At 52.2% G+C, this 22,063-nt stretch overlaps 1 protein-coding gene across 2 annotated transcripts in view; it reads left to right on the top strand.

Annotated features, from left to right (window-relative positions):
- Positions 1–20,468, top strand: part of SCNN1B (sodium channel epithelial 1 beta subunit) — an 87,265-nt gene extending 66,797 nt beyond the window's left edge. For both annotated transcript variants that reach the window (XM_025370889.1, XM_025370888.1), the window contains 9 exons: positions 6,716–6,819; positions 10,108–10,271; positions 10,572–10,679; positions 14,552–14,669; positions 15,968–16,043; positions 16,132–16,189; positions 17,735–17,796; positions 19,258–19,333; positions 19,584–20,468. In XM_025370889.1, coding sequence (XP_025226674.1) covers positions 6,716–6,819; positions 10,108–10,271; positions 10,572–10,679; positions 14,552–14,669; positions 15,968–16,043; positions 16,132–16,189; positions 17,735–17,796; positions 19,258–19,333; positions 19,584–19,964 — 1,147 coding nt within the window. In that variant the 3' untranslated portion in view covers positions 19,965–20,468. The remainder of the gene's footprint in view (positions 1–6,715; positions 6,820–10,107; positions 10,272–10,571; positions 10,680–14,551; positions 14,670–15,967; positions 16,044–16,131; positions 16,190–17,734; positions 17,797–19,257; positions 19,334–19,583) is intronic.
- The last annotated feature ends 1,595 nt before the right edge of the window (positions 20,469–22,063 follow it).

Genomic DNA, 22,063 nt, shown 5'->3' with positions numbered 1-22,063 from the left:
GCCTGTATGCCTTTGATATGTCCTCACCTGCGTGGGTTTTTTTTTTAACTTTTGCCTACTTTCTGGCACTACAGGATACTCCCGCCCTGGAATCAGCCATTTCTCTAAAGAGCTCTGTTTGGTTTTTTGGTTTTTGGTTTTGTTTTTTTTTTTTTTTTTGAGATGGGGTCTCATTCTGTTGCCCATGCTGGAGTGCAGTAGCACAATCACATGCCTGACTAATTTTTTTTTATTTTGTAGAGATGGGGTCTCCCTGTGTTGCCCAAGCTGGTCTCAAACCCCTGGCTCAAGCAATCTTCCCACCTCAGCCCCCCAAAGTGCTGGGATTACAGGAGAGAGCCAACACGCTTCGCCCAAGCTCTGGTTTTTTTAAATTGAAGAATGGTATTTAGAAACCAAGATCTGGGCTGGGCCAGGTGGCTCATGTCTGTAATCCCAGCACTTTGGGAGGCCAAGGTGGAAGGATTGCCTAAGCTCAGGAGTTTGACACCAGCCTGGCCAACATGGTAAAACCCCATCTCTACTAAAAATACAAAAATTAGCCTGGTGTGGTGGCACGCACCTGTAATCCCAGCTACTAGGGAGGCTGAGGCAGGAGAATCACTTGAACCTGGGAGGCAGAGATTGTAGTGAGCCAAGATCATGCCACTGCACTCCAGCCTGGGCAATCTCCAAAAAAAAAAAAAAAAAGAAAGAAAGAAAAATAAAATTTAAAAATAAATTTTATTTATTTTTAAAAGGAACCAAGATCTGGGCATATTGAAGCATTGTTATTACTATGGTGGTTGTTGATTCGGGGATTATCCAACTAGTTTCTGCCCTGGAAAGTCTTCCCTGACCTCTGACCACACAGTACCACTGTTGTTTTACTGCTTCCTGCTAGGATGCTCTATTTCCCAGTCTTTTCTGGAGGCTTGCTGGTCTCTGTCTGTATTCCTGGCCCCTGGCCCAGCAGAGATTTCTGTAAGGAAACACCTGGCTCTGGAACCAGCGGCAGCCAGTTCTGGGAGCAGCCTCTCCAGGTGAAAAGTATTATCAGCAAGCAAATGGTTGGCACGCACGTGGAGACCAAGAGCACCTCGTGCGGGCAGGAGGGGATCCGGCCACACCTCATGCAGCCTCCTGCTCCTAGGCTGCATCTGACCACGACAGCTTCTTGGGAACACTGTGTCCCCGCGCCCTGGGGCGAGGTCTCTCCTTCAAGAGCAGTGCCTGGATTGAGCCGGTTTGCTCTGCTCTGTTCTTTTCCTGTGGCCACAGCCCTGATCCCACACGGTTTATAGACTCCACGGTGCCTGCCCAGAGCTATTTCTTCCCTCTGGGGCTTTGCCCGTGTTGTGTCCCTGCCTGGTAAGCCCTTTCTCCTCCCCACCCTATAGACTTAGCTATCACTTACTTGTTCATAAAGTCTCAGCTCAGGCCTCGCCTCCTCCAAGAAACCTTCCCTGACCCGCTCCCCGCTCTCCAGTGGGACTTACGTGTCGCTTATCTCTATAGATGCTCTTATCACCTATTGTAATTTATTCATCAAATATTTACTGAGTGTCTGTGTGCTCTGTATCACACCCTGGGCACAGAGCTGTGAACAGTAGCAGCCAAGATTTTTTGAGTATTATAGTATGCTAGGCATCCACCCCTTGCCACGGTCATGTAGGGTGGCTGCCAGCATTATCTGGTGTTACAAATGGGGAAAGTGAGGCACAGAGAGGTGAAGTCACCATCCCCAAGCTCACCAGTTGCCTAAGGGACACAGCCAGAATTGAAATCAACCAGGCTGGCTCTGTGGTCTGTGCTCTTGACCTCTGAGCTCTTCGCCTTCTAGACAGACAAGGTCATGCTCCCTCCCCGGGCTTATGTTCTAAGCAGGAGACAGCTAAGTGAGCAATTAAGTCAAGAAGATAATTTCAGGGCAGGCACAGTGGTGGATGCCTGTAATCCCAGCATTTGGGGTGGCTGAGGCCAGAGGATCCCTTGAGGCCAGGAGTTCAAGACCAGCCTGGGCAACATAGCAAGACCCCACCTCTACAAAAAATTTTACAAATTAGCTGGGTATGGTGGCACATGCCTGTAGTCCCAGCTACTCAGGAGGTTGAGGCAGGAGAATATCTTGAAGCCAGGAGTTTGAGGCTGCAGTAAGCTATGATCACACCATTGCACTCCAGCCTGGGTAACAGAGTGAGACCCTGTCTCTACCAAGAAAAAAAAAGCGGGGGGGAGATGATTTCAGATTCTGATGTATCTGATAAAGAAGATAATCAACTGGTGGAAGGGCCAGGTGCAGTGACTCACACCTGAAATCCTAGCACTTTGGGAGGCCAAGGCGGGTGGATCACCTGAGGTCAGGAGTTCGAGACCAGCCTGGCCAACATGGTGACACCCTGTCTCTACTAAAAATACAAAAATTAGCTGGTTGTGGTGGCACATGCCTGTAATCCCAGCTACTCGGGAGGCTGAGGCAGGAGAATCACTTGAACCCAGAGGGCAGAAGTTGCAGTGAGCTGAGATGGCACCACTTCACTCCAGCCTGGGTGAAAGAGCGAAACTCTATCTCAAAAAAAAAAAAAAAAAAAATAGCTGGGCGTGGTGGTGCGCGCCTGTAATCCCAGCTACTCAGGAGGCTGAGGCAGGAGAGTCGCTTGAATGGGGAGGCAGAGGTTGTAATGAGCCACGATCGTGCCACTACACTCCAGCCTGGGCGACAAGAGTGAAACTCCATCTCAAAATAAATAAATACATACATATGAATAAACTGGTGGAAAAGATCTAGAGTAACTAGGTAGAAAAGTCTATTACTATTAGTAATAAAGTACTATTAACTAATAGTTCAAGTCCATCATTTTGCATAGGGGTTCAGGGGAGGCCTTAGAGCAGATAAAAGCTGAAGGATGGGGAGAAGCCAGTGTCTGCAGAGCTGGTTAGAGACTATTCCAGGCACAAAAGACAACAGCGGCAAAAGCCTTGAGCTTGGAAACATCTAGAGTGTTGCTGGAGTGTAAGGAACGAGACATAGAAGGCCAGCATAGGGACTTTGCACTTTATTCTGTGAGTGACAAGAAGCCTTTGGAGGGTTCTCAGAAAGGAAGTGCCATAGTCTGACTCGCAAATTTAAACAATCACCCTGACCGCTGTACAGAAGGAAGACCTTAAGAATGAGCAGAGGCAGAGGCTCCAGCAAGAATCCAGACATGAGATGCTGGTGGCTTGGGTCAGGGTGGGCGTGTCTGAGGTGGAGACAGGTGGACAGACCAAAGTCACATCTTGGAGCCCGACCTGGTGGCTCACACCTGTAATATCAGCACTTTGGGAGGCTGAGGTGGGCAAATCACCTGCGGTCAGGAGTTCAAGACCAGCCTGGCCAACATAGTGAAACCCCATCTCTACTAAAAATACAAAAATTAGGCGAGGCACGGTGGCTCACGCCTGTAATCCCAGCACTTTGGGAGGCTGAGGTGGGTGGATCGCCTGAGGTCAAGAGTTTGAGACCAGCCTGCCCAACATGGTGAAACCCCGTCTTTACTGAAAATACAAAAATTAGCTGGTTGTGGTGGCAGGCACCTATAATCCCAGCTACTCGGGAGGCTGAGGCAGGAGAATCGCTTGAACCCGGAAGGCAGAAGTTGCAGTGAGCTGAAATGTCACCACTTTATTCCAGCCTGGGTGAAAGAGTGAAGCTCTATCTCAAAAAAAATATAGCTGAGCATGGTGGTGCCCGCCTGTAATCCCAGCTACCCAGGAGGCTGAGGCAGGAGAATTGCTTGAACCCAGGAGGCAGAGGTTGCAGTGAACCAAGATCATGCCACTGCACTCCAGCCTGGGTTACAGAGTAAGACTTTGTCAAGAAAGAAAGAAAGAGAGAAAGAGAGAAAGAAAGAGAGAAAAGAAAAGAAAGAAAGAAAAAGGAAGGAAGGAAGGAGAAGAAGGAAGGAAGGAAGGAAAGAAAGAAAGGGAGAAAAGAAAAGAGAGAAAGGGAGAAGGGAGGAAGGAAGGAGAAGAAAAGAAAGGAAAAGAGAGAAGAAAGAAAGGAAAGGAAGGAAAGGAAGGAAGGAGAAAGAAGAAAAGAAAGAGAAAGGAAGGAGAGAGAAAGAAGAAAGAAAGAAAAAGAAAGGAAAGAAGAAAGAAAGAAAGAAGGAAAGAAAGAAAGAAAAGAGAAGAGAAAAAAGAAATAGGAAAATCACATCTTGGAAGGAGACGGGGGTTGATAGGATTCCACTCTCTGTCCTCAGCCACACTGGAAGCTACAAAAGGCAGCCCTGTCTTGTTTTGCTTGGTGTCCTTAGCCCAGCACCCACCTCAACAAACATTGATTGGGTGGAAAAATGTGGTTTCTTCCTGCTTCCCCTTGCACCACGGAGGAAACCCAAGCTCAGAGGTTGAGTAAGCAGCTGAAATCTGTTGACAGTGGCAGAGCTTGGGGCAACCCCCATATCCCATTTCACAGCCTGTCCTGGACCCAAGTCATTCTGCAAGGCCACGGACCGAGACAAAAGATACAGGAAATGGCTTTCTTATCTGAAAACGTGGGAAAATAATACCTGCCCTCGTGGGGTTATTTTGAGAATTAAATGAGATCATGTACACAGAAAGATTCAGCACAGGCCTGGCCCATAAAAGTCACTCAGTGAAAGTTTGCTGTAGAGCATAAGGGCTTCAAAGACAATACGGCATGGCAGGTGACGTTTTGTGTGTATGTGTTATTTGATGTACTTATTCTCATTCCTTCTGGTTTTTATTTTTAATTTTTTACAATTTATTATTGTTTTTTGATACAGGGTCTCACTCTGTTGCCCAGGCTGGAGTGCAGTGGTGCAATCACAGCTCACTACAGCCTCAAACTCCCCAGGCTCAGGTGATCCTCCCACATCAGCCTCCCAAGTATCAAGTAGCTGGGACTACAGACACTCGCCACCATGCCTGGCTTTTTTTTTTTTTTTTTTTAGACACAGGGTCTCAATTCGTTGACCAGGCTGGTCTCAAACTCCTGGGCTCAGTCGGGCGCAGTGGCTCATGCCTGTAATCGCAGCACTTTGGGAAGCCAAGGTGGGTGGATCACCTGAGGTCAGGAGTTCAAGAGCAGCCTGGCCAACATGATGAAACCCCGTCTGTACTAAAAATACACAAATTAGGCCGGGCACGGTGACTCAAGCCTGTAATCCTAGCACTTTGGGAGGCCGAGACGGGCAGATCATGAGGTCAGGAGATCGAGACCATCCTGGTTAACCTGGTGAAATCCCGTCTCTACTAAAAAAAATACAAAAAACTAGCCAGGCGAGGTGGCGGGCACCTGTAGTCCCAGCTACTCGGGAGGCTGAGGCAGGACAATGGCATAAACCCGGGAGGCGGAGCTTACAGTGAGCTGAGATCCAGCCACTGCACTCCAGCCTGGGCGACAGAGCGAGACTCCATCTCAAAAAAACAAAAACAAAAACAAAAAAACACAAATTAGCCAGGCCTGGTGGCAGGTGCCTGTAATCCCAGCTACTCAGGAGGCTGAGGCAGGAGAATCGCTGAGATTCTCCTCAGCCTGGAGTGAGATCACACCACTGCACTCCAGCCTGGGCAACATACCGAGACTCTGTCTCAAAACAAACAAACAAACAAACAAACAAAACTCCTGGGCTCAAGCCATCCTCCCACTTTGGCCTCCCAAAGTGCTGGACTTACAGGCATAAGCCACCGTTCCCAACCTCCTCTTGTTTTTAATAAATGAAAAAAGAACAATATAAAAACATCAAGAGATATTTTTTAAAGCTGCTTACTTTGGAGACTTGAGAACATGCACGTTGACCGGACAGGGTTTGATGAACTCCAGCACACCCGTCAACAGAAGAGGCAAGGAGGAATCTTCCCCTGAGCCTTCTGGTGGGCCCAGGCGTTCCTCGGCTTATGTCTGAAGGGCCCTGCCTCAGTCTTCAATGAACTTCTCCTCTGGATCTGTCTCTCTTCTGTGTCTTCTAAGGACACTTGTCATTGAATTTCGGGCCCACCTGGATAATCCAAGATGACCTCATCTGGAGATCCTTAGTCACATCTGCAAGGACCCTTTTTCCAAATAAAGTCACACTTGCAGGTTCTGAGGGTGAGGACATGGATGTGCCTCTTTTGGGGTGTATGTGAGACAGATGAAAACATCTAAGAAAGCTCTTTTTCGTTTTGTTGTTGTTGTTGTTGTTGCTGTTTTGTTTTTTAGAGACAGGGTCTCACTCTGTCACCCAGGCTGGAGTGCAGCGGTGCACTCCAGCCTCGAACTCCTGGTCTCAAGCAATCCTCCCACCTCAGCCTCCCAAGTAACTGGGACTACAGGCATGCACCACCACACCTGGCTAATTTTTGTATTTTTTGTAGAGATGAGGGTCTCACCATGTTGGCCAGGCTGGTCTCGAACTCCTGGCCTCAAGCGATCCTCCCACCTCGGCCTTCCAAAGTGCTGGGATTACAGGCGTGAGCCACCAGGCTCGGCCAGAAAGTTCTTTTCATAACTCATGGCTAAACCAGAGAGCCTGAGCCCCAACTCCAGAGAAATTCCCTTCCCCTGCTTTCCCAAGGGAGCCTGGGAATCCCCTCTCTGGTTTTTGCAAGAGGATGGACAGAATGACCTGTTGCTCGCCTCTCCCTTTCGGAGCCCCTCCAAGGAGGAAACGAAGGGTGGAAAGCAGATAGTCGGGGAAGGCATTGTCTGTGGTGGAACCTGCCCTGCAGCTGATGCTATTTCTTTTAGGAACTTCACGTCCATCTTCTACCCTCACTATGGCAACTGTTACATCTTCAACTGGGGCATGACAGAGAAGGCACTTCCTTCGGCCAACCCTGGAACTGAATTTGGTGAGTTTTGGTTTATCCTGGGGCCAGAGCCAAGAGAATTTAACCACCCCTATGATGTGGGACTGAAATACCATCAGCTGTTGCAGGGTGGGCCTGAGGGGGGACTAATGCGGCATCAAGCGGAGTGACCACTACTGACGCTCTGCTGTGTGCCAGGGGAGGCCAGGCCAGGCGCTTCCCCAGCCATTCCCTCCTGCAATGCTCAGAATCCCTGGGGTAGCAACTGGTATTCCCGTTTTGCTGATGAGCAAAGTGAGAATTTGGAAGCAGCACAGCTTCGTGGTCAAGAGCTCAAGGTTCAGCCAGGCATGGTGGCTGATGCCTGTAATCCCAACGCTTTGGGAGGCCGAGGTGGGAGGATTGTTTAAGCCCAGGAGTTCGAGACCAGCCTGGGCAATAAGGTGAAACCCCATCTCTTAAAAAAAGTACAAAAATTAGCGAGGCATGATGACACGTATCTGTAGTCCCAGCTACTCAGGAGGCTGAGGCAGGAAGATCACTTGAGCTGGGGAGGTCAAGGCAGCAGTGAGCCATGATCGCACCACTGCAGCTCCACCATTTATTTGCAGGGTGTTCCTGAGCTCCAGAGCAACCTTCTCAAAGCCTTAGTCTCCCCATTCATACATTAGTATATAGTAGCAGAGCAGAGCATGTAGTATAGTAAATCAAATCTACCTTGTGAGCCATTATGATGAGTAAATAGCATATGCCTTGTGAGTCATTATGATGCAATGTGGTAAATTGTTTCAACTGCCTAGGAAGTAGGAAATGCTCCATATACGCTGAGTATTCTAAGCGGTTTTTAAACAACTTGTCCAGGATCATGCAGTTAATACATGGACCAAAATACATTGCATGTTCTTACCTGTAAGTGGGAGCTAAATGATGTGCACAGGTGGACACACAGTGTGGAAGGATGGACATCGGAGACTTACAGCATGGGAGGGTAGGAGGCAGGTGAGGGGCAAGAAATTAATGAGAACAGTATATAGGATTCCAGTGAAGGTTACACTAAAAGCCTAGACTTCACCACTGTACAATAACTCCATGTAACAAAAGTGTGCTTGTACCACTCACATTTATACAAATTTGAAAAAGAAAAGAAACACGTAACTCTTAGTCTCTTAGTCCCTCTGCCCCTCTGGTGTACAGTTTTGGTTTTTTGTTTGTTTGTTTGTGACAGGGTCTCGCTCTGTCGCCCAAGCTGGAGTGCAATGACATGGTCACGGCTCACTGCAGCCTCGACCTCCTGGTCTCAGGTGATCCTCCCTCCTCAGCCTCCTGAGGAGCTAGGACTGCAGGTGCCTAATTTTCTGTAGAGATGAGGTTTCCTCCTGTTGCCCAGGCTGGTCTCGAACTCCTGGGCTCAAGCAATCTGCCCTCCTTGGCCTCTCAAAGTACTGGGATTACAGATGTGTTCCACTGTGCCCGGCTGAACAATTCTTAAAGAAAGACAGAGACACACGGAAGCTGAAGGAGTCCATGGAAGTGAGGAAATGGGGCATGGGGGATGACGGCTCCCCCTCCCTCGGGGCTCAGGTGTTGCACTGACCGCTAGAGAAGGGCTGGCGGACTCAGGCTGGCTGTGGTTTTTGGGCTTGTGAGCCAGGCACAGGTGGGAGCGGATCCCTCCTCCCATCTCTCAGGTTCTGATCTCTGCGGCCACCAAGAGGCAGGCTGTCATTCAGCGACCGTCAGGGCCGCTGGCCAGGAGTGGGGCAGGTGAGCTGAGTGCCTTTCACTTAGCCCCCGTGCTGCTGAGAGCACTGTCACAGAGGTGCCAGTCAACTTACTTCCAGACGCAGATGATTATAGTCAGGCAGCCAGCTGCTGTGTAAGAAGCCCAGCAAAAGCACTTCCTCACTGGAAGACCTCAGACAAGTGCTTTCATTTCTCTGTGCCTCAGTTTCTCCATCTGTAAAATGGGGACAATACTAGTACCTCCATCATGTGGCCCTTGTGAGCATCCAAGGAACTCATGTTTCTTTTATTTTATTTTTGGAGATGGAGTCTCGCTCGCGCTCAGGTTGGAGTGCAGTGGTGTGATCTTGGCTCACTGCAACCTCCGCCTCCCGGGTTCAAGCGATTCTGCCTCAGCCTCCCAAGTAACTGGGATTACAGGCATGCGCCACAATGTCCAGCTAATTTTTGTATTTTTTCTTCTCTATTTTGATACGGAGTTTTGCTCTGTCATCCCGGCTGAAGTGCAGTGGTGCAATCTCAATTCACTACAACTTCTGTCTCCCAGGTTCAAGCAATTCTCCTGCCTCAGCCTCCCAAGTAGCTGGGATTTCAGGAGCCTGCCACCATGCCTGGCTAATTTTTGTATTTTTAGTAGAGACGGGGTTTCACAATGTTAGCCAGGCTGGTCTTGAACTCCTGACCTCAAGTGATCTGCCTGCTTCAGCCTCCCAAAGTGCTGGGATTACAGGTGTGAGCCACCGTGCCCAGCCAAGGAGCTCACATTTAATGAAGCCCTTAGCAAAGCACCCAGCAGACCGCAAGTACTCAACCAGCCCTTATTGTCCTAACCAGACAGACTCAGCTCCACATAGCTCAGGACTATGGTGCGTGGGAGACTGGGTCTAGTCCCTTCCCTTGATAACAGTCAAGTGGGGAAGGAAAACAGACAATAAAAGAAGAATCACACAAATGAGGCAGGTACTCAGAAGGAAAGTTCCAGGGCTAAGGAGAGCGTACAACCAAGACCCTGACACCTCGTCTGAGCCATCAGGGAAGGTTTCTGGAGGAAGTGATGCTGGTTGAGATCTGAGGGAAGAGCACGTGTTTCTAGGGGGAAGGGAAGTGGCAGAGACAGCACTCCAGATTGAGGAACAGCATTCCAGGTGAGAGAGCAGCATTCCAGAGCACGAAACAGCACTCCAGAGTGAGGGAACAGCATTTGCAAAGGCACAGCAGGAGGAAGGCGTGCAGAAGCTCGGAGGCATTGAACGGTGACAGCGAGGGCACCTGTGGTGTGAGGCGGGGTGGTGTGGGTGGGCCATGGCCATGCCGTGCCTCCTAGATCTACCTCCTGATCAGAAAAGAGATCATGGAGAGGCAAGAGACACCCAGGGAGGAGGCTACGTCAGAGCCTGCCTTGGAGATGATGGGGGCTTTGCAGAAGGCAAGCAATATTTGAGTACTGAGTTTTTGCAAAGTGGAGCCAGCCTCCTTGGCGGTCCCTGGAGGTCCCCTGGCTGGAGGGAGCTTGGAGAAGTGGGTAGTGGGGTCTCCTTTCTGCCTCAGGAACAAGTTCAGGCAGCCCTCACCTCACCCTCCCCACAGGCCTGAAGTTGATCCTGGACATAGGCCAGGAAGACTACGTCCCCTTCCTCGCGTCCACGGCTGGGGTCAGGCTGATGCTTCACGAGCAGAGGTCATACCCCTTCATCAGAGACGAGGGCATCTATGCCATGTCGGGGACAGAGACATCCATCGGGGTACTCGTGGTATGTCCGGAGCCCAAGGGCAGTCCTAGAGGGTCTGAGGGTGGGGGCCCACCTGTCCAGGGCCAACTTCCCTTGGCCTGGGAGGAGGAGATCCGGGCCCCCCAGCCCTGGCCTGCCTTCCTTTTGGCTGGAACCCCCTCAGGGTGGCCAAGCTTTAGGGGAAGGTGAGCCCTCTGGCGCCCCCTCTGGCACTTGCAGGGGTCCACAGCCCTCTATCCCCGCATGCTTGATGGAAGGCAGGTGCAGAAAGGGTTTCCTGGAGCGACCAGGGCCCCACTCAAGCAACCCCTCTAAACCCAGGACAAGCTTCAGCGCATGGGGGAGCCCTACAGCCCGTGCACCGTGAATGGCTCCGAGGTCCCCGTCCAAAACTTCTACAGTGACTACAACACGACCTACTCCATCCAGGTGGGAAGGCGGCGCACACCTCATGCCCCGGGGCCCCTGTCCGGGTTTATGGGGTGGAGGCCTCAGTCCTCCGGGAGAACTGGCCCCAGCAAGGCTGGCTCTGCTGGGCTTTTGTAGGTGGCCATGGGGCACCCCTGGGCCTGTGGGACCAGTCACCTTCCTGAGCTCTCTCACCAGGGCCTAGGACTGGCCACTTCTCATCCCCACTTGAGCAGGTGTGCCCTTGGGGACGCCCAGGGGAATATAGGGATCTTACTCTGGGGTTTCCCGAGATGAAAACAAAAAATAGCAGCTAACACCATCAAGCTTTCACTGCGTGTGAAATGCTGTGCTAAGGGCTGGAACACATTCCATCATCGTTTAGTCTTTCAACCCCCTCCCCCCATGAATCCATAATATACTAATGACAGCAGCATTTATTGATAAACTAGTAATAGCAGGCTTACCATGTGTTAGGCAGTCACTGTTGTAAGTAATTTACATACATTACATCATTTAACTTTCACAACAACCCTAAGATGTAGATGCTATTATCATTCCCATTCTAGGAATGAGGACATTGGGATTGGCAGACCCCAGTTCAAATGCATCATCAATTTACCTAAGAAATCCCCCTACTTTTTTTTTTTTTCTTAAGATGGAGTCTCACTCTGTCACCCAGGCTGGAGTGCAGTTGCATGATCTCAGCTCACTGCAACCTCCGCCTCAGGTTCAAGCAGTTCTCTGCCTCAGCCTCCCAAGAAGCTGGGATTACAGGCGCCCGCCGCCACACCAGCTAATTTTTCTGTATTTTTAATAGAGACAGGGTTTCACCAAGTTGGTCAGCTGGTCTTGAACTCCTGACCTTGTGATCCACCCGCCTTGGCCTCCCAAAGTCCTGGGATAACAAGCATGAGCCACCATGCCCGGTCTTTATTATTATTATTTTTAAAGAGATAGCCAGGCATGCTGGCTTACGCCTGTAATCCCAGCACTTTGGGAGGCCAAAGCAGGTGGATCACACTTGAGGTCAGGAGTTCAACACCAGCCTGGCCAACATGGTAAAACCCCATCTCTACTAAAAAATACAAAAAAAACACAAAAATTTAGCCAGGCGTGGTGGCACACGACTGTAGTCCCAGCTACGCAGGGGGCTGAGGCAAGAGAATTGCTTGAACCTGGGAGGCGGAGGTTGCAGTGAGCTGAGATCATGCCACTGCACTCCAGCCTGAGTGACAGAGCGAGACCCTTGTCTCAAAAAATAAAATAATAAGATAAAAAAGAGAGACAGGGTCTTGCTCTGTCACCCAGGCTGAAGTGCAGCGGTGCCATCATAGTTCACTGCAGCCTTGAACTCTTGGATTCAAGTGATCCTCCTGCCTTAGCCTCCCTAGTAGCCAGGACCACAGGCATGAGCTACTGTGCCTGGCTAATTTCTTAATTTTTAAAATTTTTTGCAGAGACAGAGTCTTGCTATGTTGCCCAGGCTAGTCTCGAACTCCTGGGCTCAAGCAGTCCTCCCACTCTGGCCTCCCAAAATGCTGGGATTATAGGCATGAGCCACTGCACCCACTGGAAGTCCCTCTTTGTATCTGCCCTCAATCCTCTTTGCTGTAGCTGGCAGCTTCCTTCTTGTCCTGATCTCCAGAGTTAACCCAGACCTGCCCCTAGTCCTGGCCCCCTTGGAGAGGGCAGATTGAATCCTTGCAAAGGTGACAAAAATGACCACTCGCTGATATTTCCTCTCCAGCCCAGTCTGCGTTGGCAGATCAGTGCACTGAGGCATAACAAGAGGGCAGCCCAATGCCAGCCTCAGTGTCTGGGTGCCCGAGCATGGCATGGTTTGCCTTTCCTTGTAGTCATAGGAAATGACCCTCCTGGTGCCCACCTGCCCATCCATTGCTTGGCTGGTTTGGCCACCTCGCGTCTGGAGGGACTTCTGCCCATTATGGAGAACTCTAGCCGTCATCTGAGCCTCTGGAGGGACAGACAGACAGAGCAGTACAGGGAGGTGGGAAACATGGAGAAGAAGGCTCCAGCCCCAGAAACTTCATTCCAGGAAAACTGCGCTTCTCGTTTCTTCCGGTGTGGTAGCCACCCAGGCCAGAAAACTTAGCCAAGAGCCAGGCCCTGATCGGGAGCTCTGCCCATCCCCACGGGAGCTCTGCCCACCCCAACCAGGAGCCGGCTTGAGCCCACCCCAGCCTCCGTCACAGGGCCTGGGAAGGACTCCTACTTTCCAGATGAGACAGAGAGGTCTACAAGAATATAAGACACCTTGGTGGGGCACGGTGATGCACACCTGTAGTCCCAGCTACTCAGAGGCTGAGGCGGGAGGATCGCTTGAGCCCAGGAGTTTGAGGATGCAGAGAGTTATGATCACGCCACTGCACTCCAGCCTGGGCGACAGAGTGAGACCCTGTCTCAGGAAAAATACAAAAAAAAAAAAAAAAAAAAGTAAAAAAGAGGCTGGGCGCAGTGGCTCACGCCTGTAATCCCAACACTTTGGGATATTAAGGTGGGTGGGTCCCCTGAGGTCAGGAGTTTGAGATCAGCCTGGCCAACATAGTGAAAGTTGGTCTCTGCTAAAAATACAAAAATTAGCCAGGTGTGGTGGCACGTGCTTGTAATCCCAGCTACTCCGGAGGCTGAGGCGGGAGAATCACTTGAACCCTGGAGGTTGAGGTTGCAGTGAGCCGAGATCATGCCACAGCACTCCAGCCTGAGCGACAGAGCAAGACTCCATCTCAAAAAAAAAAAAAGAATGTAAAACACTTGCTGGAAACCCAGCTCTGGCTCCTCCTGGCCATGCCATTTAATCTGCCATCCAGCCCCGATTTCCTGCCCTCAGGAAACCACAGACTCATTAGGGACAATAGAAAGGCAGCACATAGGGACCTGAGACAGAGACGCAGGAGGAGCAGTAGGGGACTCAGGGGCGCAGGTGTGGAGGGCGGGGCTGAGTGGAGAGAGGTAGGGAGGAGCTGGCCAGGGTTGTATCCAGGAGCCCAGGGTAGTCAGGACCTAAGAAACTGGATAGACAATGAAACACCAAGAACCGCTGCCTCCATCCGTGCAGTGCTTCCCGAGAACCTGATGTGGCCCTGAATCCTCCCTCCCAACCTCAGGAGACAGGTGTCCTCAGCACCCTATTTCACCTATGAGTAAACCGAGCCCCAGAGGGTCATGACTCGCCCTAGGACACATAGCTGGTCTCTGAGTGGACTGAAACCAGGTCAGAATGACCTGAAAGCCCAGTATGTTGGGGCCGAGTGAGTTGAGACTCATCACATCCAGCCTCCCGGAGGCTGCCCAGGAGCCCTCTTCTTCCTCGCCCCACCAGGAGATGTTCTGCAGACCAGTGGGCCACTCACTTCCTCTGTCATTGACTGTGCGTCAGGACGCTCAGAGATCATCCTTCTCCTGGCTTTCCCTGGGCATTTCCCTCTGGGAGGAAGGAACGCAGAGCTAGCCTGCCTGGCTTCCTCGGCGGCCTATCAGGGTGCATCTGTGTCAAGTGCTTGGATGGAGGCTGGCATCCTCATAATGAGAGCTCTCTGAGCATTGGCTTTATTATCAGGAGCAAGCTGCTCTTCCCCATGGTGAAGGGTGAGGACCCCAGCTCTGAATGGTGAGACCTGGGATACTGGGGTCTGGCCTAGGTCCCTCTGCGGGGTCCAGGGACCTGCTGGGAAGCCCAAAAGCGTCCAGGACTGTGGGGTCTGTAGCTGCAGCCAGTCATCTCAGCACAGCTTCTCAGCCCTGGAGCACCTCCGCCAGCTCCCCCAGCTCCCTTAACCTGGGCATCACTTCTCTGGACACCCCGGTGTTGGGATGGGGACATCACTGACCGTGCCTGTGTTCTCTCCTTATGAACCCCCTACCCCCCACAGGCCTGTCTTCGCTCCTGCTTCCAAGACCACATGATCCGTAGCTGCAAGTGTGGACACTACCTCTACCCACTGCCCCGTGGGGAGAAATACTGCAACAACCGGGACTTCCCAGACTGGGGTGAGCGGGGACACAGGGGGATCGGCACTCCAGCCACCTGGGGCCACAGAGGCTCTGACCATAGAGGAGGGGGCAGAGCTCAGTGCCCTCAGCAGAGTCCAGAGATGTGCCCAGGGTGGCTCCTCCGCAGTCTGAGGTCCCTCCTACAATCCCTTCCCAGGCCTCCTTTCTGCAGGAACCCAGCCTTCTCTCTGCTCCTCAATTTCATGAAGCATGGGCTTGAAACACATAGGCATAGGGTGCACGTGTCCTTGTGGGCCTGTGTCTGTGTGCCAAATGCTCGCACACGCGCAACCCTAGGCATGTGGTTGCTGGCAAGTGTGTGCTTGCACTCATGTTTTCAAGTGCACACATGCAAAGGCATTTCCGTGCTTGCGTCCAAACGCACAGGAGCCGTTCGTGAGTGTGGTGGGTTGCTGTGTGTAGGTTTATGCACAGGCACAAATCACTTCCAGGGTCTGCATTTGTGCACTCTGGCTTTAGTGCACTCGTGTGTATGTGTGTGTGTGTGCACGTGCATGTATGGATAAGGCCATGCATCCCTCTTCAGCATGTGTGTTCATGTCTGTGTGGGTTCACTGGGTCTCTCTGCAAGGCGCTGGGTGGGAGGGGAGGGTGAGGAAGCCATTAGCATGATGGTGGCCTCCAAGGACTCGAAACCTGAAGTCACAGTGGGAAGAAGAGCCCTGCTGGGCTCACAAGCAATTGGAGCTGGGGCCTGGGAGCCCTGGCGGTCTGGAGTCCAACCACCGATGAATGTTGTCAGCAGGATGCAGTGGCTCATGCTTGTAATCCCAACACTTTGGGAGGCTGCGGCAAGATGATCAGTTGAGGCCAGGAGTTTGAGACCAACCTGGCCAACATGGCAAAACCCCGTCTCTAAAAAAAAAAGAAAAAAGAAAAGAAAAGAAAAAAAAAAAGTAAAAGAGAGAATAAAAAGAATGCTGTCAGCAGGAGACTCACCACTTACAACCAACACAAACTAAACGGGAAAAACGTTACTCCTTCCAGTCACCCACCCTTTGTTCATGACCCCATAACCCCATCCCCCAGGCAGGGATGGGGATGGCCGGCAAAAGGAAAGCTGCTCTGACCGGCCTGAGCTGGGACCCAGGCCAGACTGGGGTGAAATGCTGGAGGTCGGGGGCTGGGTAGGGAGCGGTGATTGTTCATGACACCTCCTCCCGCCACCTGACCACAGGGCCAGGAGAGCAGAGGGGCCAGCCAGAGGCTCAGCAGGGGACCGGGGCTAGAAAGCCCCCTCCAACCTCTTGGCTGCCTCTCTGTCTCCTGCACAGCCCATTGCTACTCAGATCTGCAGATGAGCGTGGCCCAGAGAGAGACCTGCATTGGCATGTGCAAGGAATCCTGCAAGTGAGTGCGGGTGGGCGGGCACAGCAGCGGGCGGGCATGGAGGGGCATCGCTGGCAGGGACCGCAACAGGCCTGACCTTCTCTTTCAGTGACACCCAGTACAAGATGACTATCTCCATGGCTGACTGGCCTTCTGAGGCCTCTGAGGTGAGACAGTTGGGGGCCGAGTTCCTGGCCCTCAGCTTTGGGCTGGGGACAAGTCTGGGCATAAGATGTGGGCTTTTTGGAAATTTGGAGGGGGTGCCTTTTTCCCTCCTTCTCTCTTTCCCTCCTTCCTTCCTTTGTCTGCTTTATTTCTTCCTTCCATCTTCATTCCTTCCTTCCTCCCTTCCTTTTCCCTTCCTTTCTTCCTTCTCCCTTCCTTCCTCCCTCCCTCACTTCTCCCTTCTTCCTTCCTTCGTCCCTTCTTCCTTCCTTCATTCCTTCTCCTTCCCTTCTTCCTTCTTTCCTTTCTCCCTCCCTTCTCCCTTCCTTCTTTCCTTCCTTTCTTTCTCCCTCCCTTCTCATTTCCTTCCTTCCTTCTGTCTTTCCTTCCTTTCTTCCTTCCTTCTTTTCTTCCTTCCTTCCTTCTCCCTCCCTTCTCCCTTCCTTCTTTCCTTCCTTTCTTTCTCCCTCCCTTCTCATTTCCTTCCTTCCTTCTGTCCTTCCTTCCTTTCTTCCTTCCTTTTCTTCCTTCCTTCCTTCTCCCTCCCTCCTTCCCTGTTTCCTTCGTTCCTTCATTCCTTCCTTCCTTCCTCTTTTCTTCCTTCCTCCCTTTCTTCGTCCCTCCCTGCTTCCTTCTTTCCTTCCTTCCTTCTTTCCTTCCACCAATATTCTCCCAGGCAGTGTGCTATGTACACAACACAGAATTAGACAGACATAATCCTTTTAATAGGAGAAGGCCAAGATCACAAACAGAAATAAAATCATTTCAAAGTGTGATTATGGCTGTGAAATAAATAAACAGGTGATGGGAGAGAGTAACTGGGGGAAACTACTTTATTTTTGTATTTTTACTTTATTTTTTATTTTTGGAGACAGGGGCTTGCTCTGTCGCCCAGGCTGGAGTGCAGTGGTATAATCACAGCTCACTGAAGCCTCGAACTCCTGGGATTAAGTGATCCTCCTGCTTCAGCTGTGGTCCTCAGCTGGGACCACAGGCATATGCCACCAGGCCTGGCTAATTGTTAAACTTTTTAAAGAGATGGAGTCTCGCTATGTTGCCCAGGCTGGTCTTGAACTCCTGGCCTTAGGCAATCCTCCCACACCAGCTCTCCCAAAATGCTGGGATTACAGGCATGAGCCACCATGCCCACCCTCTGGGAAAGCACGTTAGATAGCGTGGTCAAGGAAGGTCTCTCCAAGAAGGTGACATTGGAGCTGACACCTGGAGGCAGAGGCTGAGTCAACATGGGCAGAGCTGAGGAGGATTCCAGGCAGACGGAGCAGGAAGCATGAGGACCAGAGGTGGGAAAGAGCCAGACAGGGTGGCCAGGCCCGCTGGGGAAGAGTCTGGAGACCCGAGTCCCTTCTTCCCCAGAACAGCAGCCACAGCTTCCACTACAACCATCCTCTTGCTCCCCATCCAAATTGTGATTCCCCCAGGGGCCTTGGGAAGGGACAGGGCTGTGGTCTACCTCCCCCAGGGAGCAGGGCCATGACTGGGAGGGATGCTGCAGATGCAACTTTTGCAGCCGCCTTCTTGGGTTCCAGGACTGGATTTTCCACGTCTTGTCTCAGGAGCGGGACCAAAGCACCAATATCACCCTGAGCAGGTGAGCCTGAGCCTGGGCGGGGCTGGGGAAGCAGGGAAGAGGGTCCAGAAACTCAGGGCAGGAGTTTGGACACAGGACAGCTCCTCAGACACCTTCTCACATGGGTCAGACCCAGGAGCAAGTCTCCAGGAGGAGGCACTAGGAGTGAGAGAGGAAAGGCAGCCACAGGGACTCTGAGTCTACCAGCTGCTAAGGAGGAGCCTGTGTTTCCCTCTGTCACTGTCCACCCAGCCATCCAATCATCCTCCATCCTCCACCCACACACCCAGCATCCTCCACCCATTCATCCTCCATCATCCACCCACACACCCAGCCATCCTCCACCCATTCATCCCTCCATCATCCACCCTTCCATTCTCCCACTCACACACTCAGCCATCCTCCAGCCATTCATCATCCATTCTCCCACTCACGCACCCAGCCATCCTCCACCCATTCATCCTCCAGACTCGCACCCACACACCCAGCATCCTCCACCCATTCATCATCCATTCTCCCACCCACGCACCCAGCCATCCTCCACCCATCCATCCTCCATCATCCACCCCTCCATTCTCCCACCCACGCACCCAGCCATCCTCCATTTATTCATGGATCTTTCCATCCACTCAACAAAAACATTAGTTGAGCACAAGAAAGACACACAGTCCAAGCTAGCAGGAGTTCAGGGGGCAAACATATGCAAAAAGGGCTTAAGGAGAGGAGGGTCTGAGTACAGCAGGGAAGGAGCCTTAGTCTGCCTGAGAGATAAGGGAGGTCTGCGTAGGGAGGTGGCTTTGAGTGAACTCTCCAAGGAGGAGTAAGTGCTGTTCAAATAAGAAGAGGCACCAATGTCCAGGCAGAAGACAAAGCTTGGAACCCTGGAGACACGAGATAGCACAGCCTTTCTGAGGACCACCACGTGGGAGGGGAAGCCCACACAGCCACCCCTTTCTGTCCCAGGTGCAGTGAAGGTGCTCATGGCTCAGTGAAGAGCTCTGTACAGAGTCACTGCGTGTAACCCGGGCCACCCTGAGGGTACAAAGTGGGGAGCTCGGAGCAGATCTTTGGGGCTGTCCCAGGCCAGAGTGTCCTGTAGGGAACTGGTAGGCAAGGGGTAGAGGAAGGGGGCCACAGGATGGGTGCTGGGTGGAGATGCCCAGAGGGGCTGGGAAGGGCTGCACTTGCAATTCTTTTTTGGACTTCACCACTCATGGGAGCACGCATGAGAGAAGCTCAGGATAGAGGAGGCATGGGGCGGCCATTCCTTGGCTGCCTTCCTGTGTGTGTTCACGTGTGCATGTGTGCATGGGTGTGTGGGTGCATGTGGGTGCATACGTGTGTGCATACATGTGGGTGTGTGTGCATACATGTGGGTGTGTGTGCACATGCATGTGTGTGCATGTGTCTATGTACACGCATGTGTCTGTCTGTCTGGAAGGGGGATACATTAGTCCTGGCCCTTCTCGCTGCCTCCTGCAGGAAGGGAATTGTCAAGCTCAACATCTACTTCCAAGAATTTAACTATCGCACCATTGAAGAATCAGCAGCCAATAACGTGAGTTTAGGAGGCTCCTGATACCCCAGCACTGCCCTGCCCTGACCCCTGCACCCTGAGGGTGGGGGAAGGGTTCTGAGCCCTATGGAGGGATTAGGAGATCCCCAAAGCAGTCCCAAGTTATTCCCCTGGGCCAAGATGGTCACCGCCTCCCATTCCCACCCAAGAATCACCTCCCAGGAACCTGTGAGTCTGGGCTAGAGGCAAGAATGTGTGGCCTGAGCCCACCCCAGCTCCCCGTTCCCCACAGCTCGTCTGGCTGCTCTCGAATCTGGGTGGCCAGTTTGGCTTCTGGATGGGGGGCTCTGTGCTGTGCCTCATCGAGTTTGGGGAGATCATCATCGACTTTGTGTGGATCACCATCATCAAGCTGGTGGCCTTGGCCAAGAGCCTACGGCAGCGGCGAGCCCAAGCCAGCTACTCCGGCCCACCACCCACGGTGGCTGAGCTGGTGGAGGCCCACACCAACTTCGGCTTCCAGCCTGACACGGCCCCCCGCAGCCCCAACACCGGGCCCTACCCCAGTGAGCAGGCCCTGCCCATCCCGGGCACCCCGCCCCCCAACTACGACTCCCTGCGTCTGCAGCCACTGGACGTCATCGAGTCTGACAGTGAGGGTGATGCCATCTAACCCTGCCCCTGCCCACCCCAGTGGCTCGAACTCACTGAGCAGCCGAGACTGTTGCCCGAGGCCTCACTCTATGGTGCCCTCTCCAAAGGGTCGAGAGGGTAGCTCTCCAGGTCAGAGCTTGTGTCCTTCAACAGAGAGGCCAGCAGCAACTGGCCCGTTCCTGGCCAAGGGCTCCGTAGGATCACGGTGCTGGTGCAGGATGCAGGAATTAGTTGTATCTTCACCTGGTTCCTACCCTCGTCCCTACCTGTCCTGATCCTGGTCCCAGCCAGGCCCTGGAGACCCCTCAGAACACCTTCTCCTGGTGGCAGACCACTTCCCTCCCAGTGCCAGTCTCCGTCCACCCCAGAGAGGAACAGGCAGGCGGGCCATATGGTCTTCTCCTTCCGGGCCTTGGCTGGCCTCTGGGGCAGGGGTGGTGGAGAGATGGAAGGGCATCAGGTGTGGGGACCCTGCCAGGTGGCACCTAATTTACTCTAGAAAATAAACGCAGAAAACACTGAGTCCAGCTGTGTTCTTCGTTTGACTGGGCAGCCGGGGTGCCCTGATGGCAGAAGGGCATCCATAATGGCTTGAGAGAGACCAAAATTGGTTTAAGGGAAAGGGTCTCAAGCCCCTCCTTCCACTGCCAGCTCCCAGGCCAACACTCATTAGCCCCTGCCTGGGTTGTGTGCCCATCTCTGACCCAGTCAGTGTGGCCAGCTAGATAAGCTGCTCTGATTGGTCACACCTGAATTCATCTGCCCAGACCTGAAGCCAGTTTGGCCCCCAGGAGAATCACATGGTCCAAGGGTGGCGGGGTCACAGTTCCCAGGGTTGCCAGAAAACAATCAGGCTGCTTGGTTGAATTTGAATTTCAGATATACAAACTGAATTTTTATTATTATTTTTTTGAGATGGAGTCTCGCTCTCGTCGCCCAGGCTGGAGTACAGTGGTGCGATCTCGGCTCACTGCAACCTCTGCCTCCTGGGTTCAAGTGATTCTCGTGCCTCAGCCTCCTGAGTAGTTGGAATTACAGGTGCGTGCCACCACGCCCAGCTAATTTTTGTATTTTTAATAGACGGGGTTTCACCATGTTGGCCAGGCTGGTCTCAAACTCCTGACCTCAGGTGATCCTCCCACCTCAGCCTCTCGAAGTGCTGGGATTACAGGCGTGAGCCACCGACCCCGGCTGAAAAACTGATTTTTTAGTATATGTACATCCATACAATACTGGAGACACATACAAATAAATCATTTGTTGTTTTTCTTGAGCATTTTATACATATATATTTTTATAGAGATGGGGTGTCATGGTGGCACGGGGTCGCCCAGGTGGGAGTGCAATGGCATGATCATAGCTCACTGTAGCCTCAAACTCTTGGGCTCAAGCCATCCTCCCACTTCAGCCTCCTAAGCAGCTGGAATTACAGGTGTGCCCTACCATGCCTGGCTAATTTTTTTAAATTAAATTTTAATTTTAATTTTTTTCATTCTGTATTTTTAATTGCCAAATACAGTCCCCCAGAATCTTAAGGTCCCCAAAGAGAGATCAGGGAGCTGTCCCCAAAGACGAGTATGGTCTGGCAGGTGCACACACAGCACTGCAGCACCCTGCTATCACCCACCAGGCCCCTGGTGATGAAGGAGAGGCTGGCTTAAAGCCTAAGCCTCTGAGGGCCCAGCCTTCCTGGCCTACGTCACCTGCGTCCCTTGGTCTGGAGGGTAAACAAGCTGGCCTCCAAGTGCTCAGGATGGCACCTGTTGGAAGAAGGAGGTGCCACAGAGTCGGTGCCACCTCAGTCAAAGGCAACGTTGCTAGGGGCTGAGTAGGGAGGGCTGAGTAGGAAACCGGGTTTCCCAGCCTGGCGCCTGGCTAGTCCGCAGGCTGGGCCCACCACTCTTGGTGGTTACCACCCTCACTACTGTGATTACTGCTTTTATTACTAGCAGTAGTAGTTGTGGCCACACTCACTGTTACCATTTGTTGTTATTAAACAAGGACTACATTGGATCAAGTACTTATCATATGCCAGGCACCATGCCAAGAACTTTTTAAATCTTATTTCATTCTCATAACCACTGAGAAATAGTACAATAGCATCCCATTGCACAGGTA

This window comes from Theropithecus gelada, chromosome 20 (genome assembly GCF_003255815.1).
Source record: "Theropithecus gelada isolate Dixy chromosome 20, Tgel_1.0, whole genome shotgun sequence".
In the NCBI taxonomy this organism is placed as follows: domain Eukaryota; kingdom Metazoa; phylum Chordata; class Mammalia; order Primates; family Cercopithecidae; genus Theropithecus; species Theropithecus gelada.
Note: the sequence above shows the minus strand (reverse complement) of the source record. Positions and strands in the feature narration are given on the sequence as shown.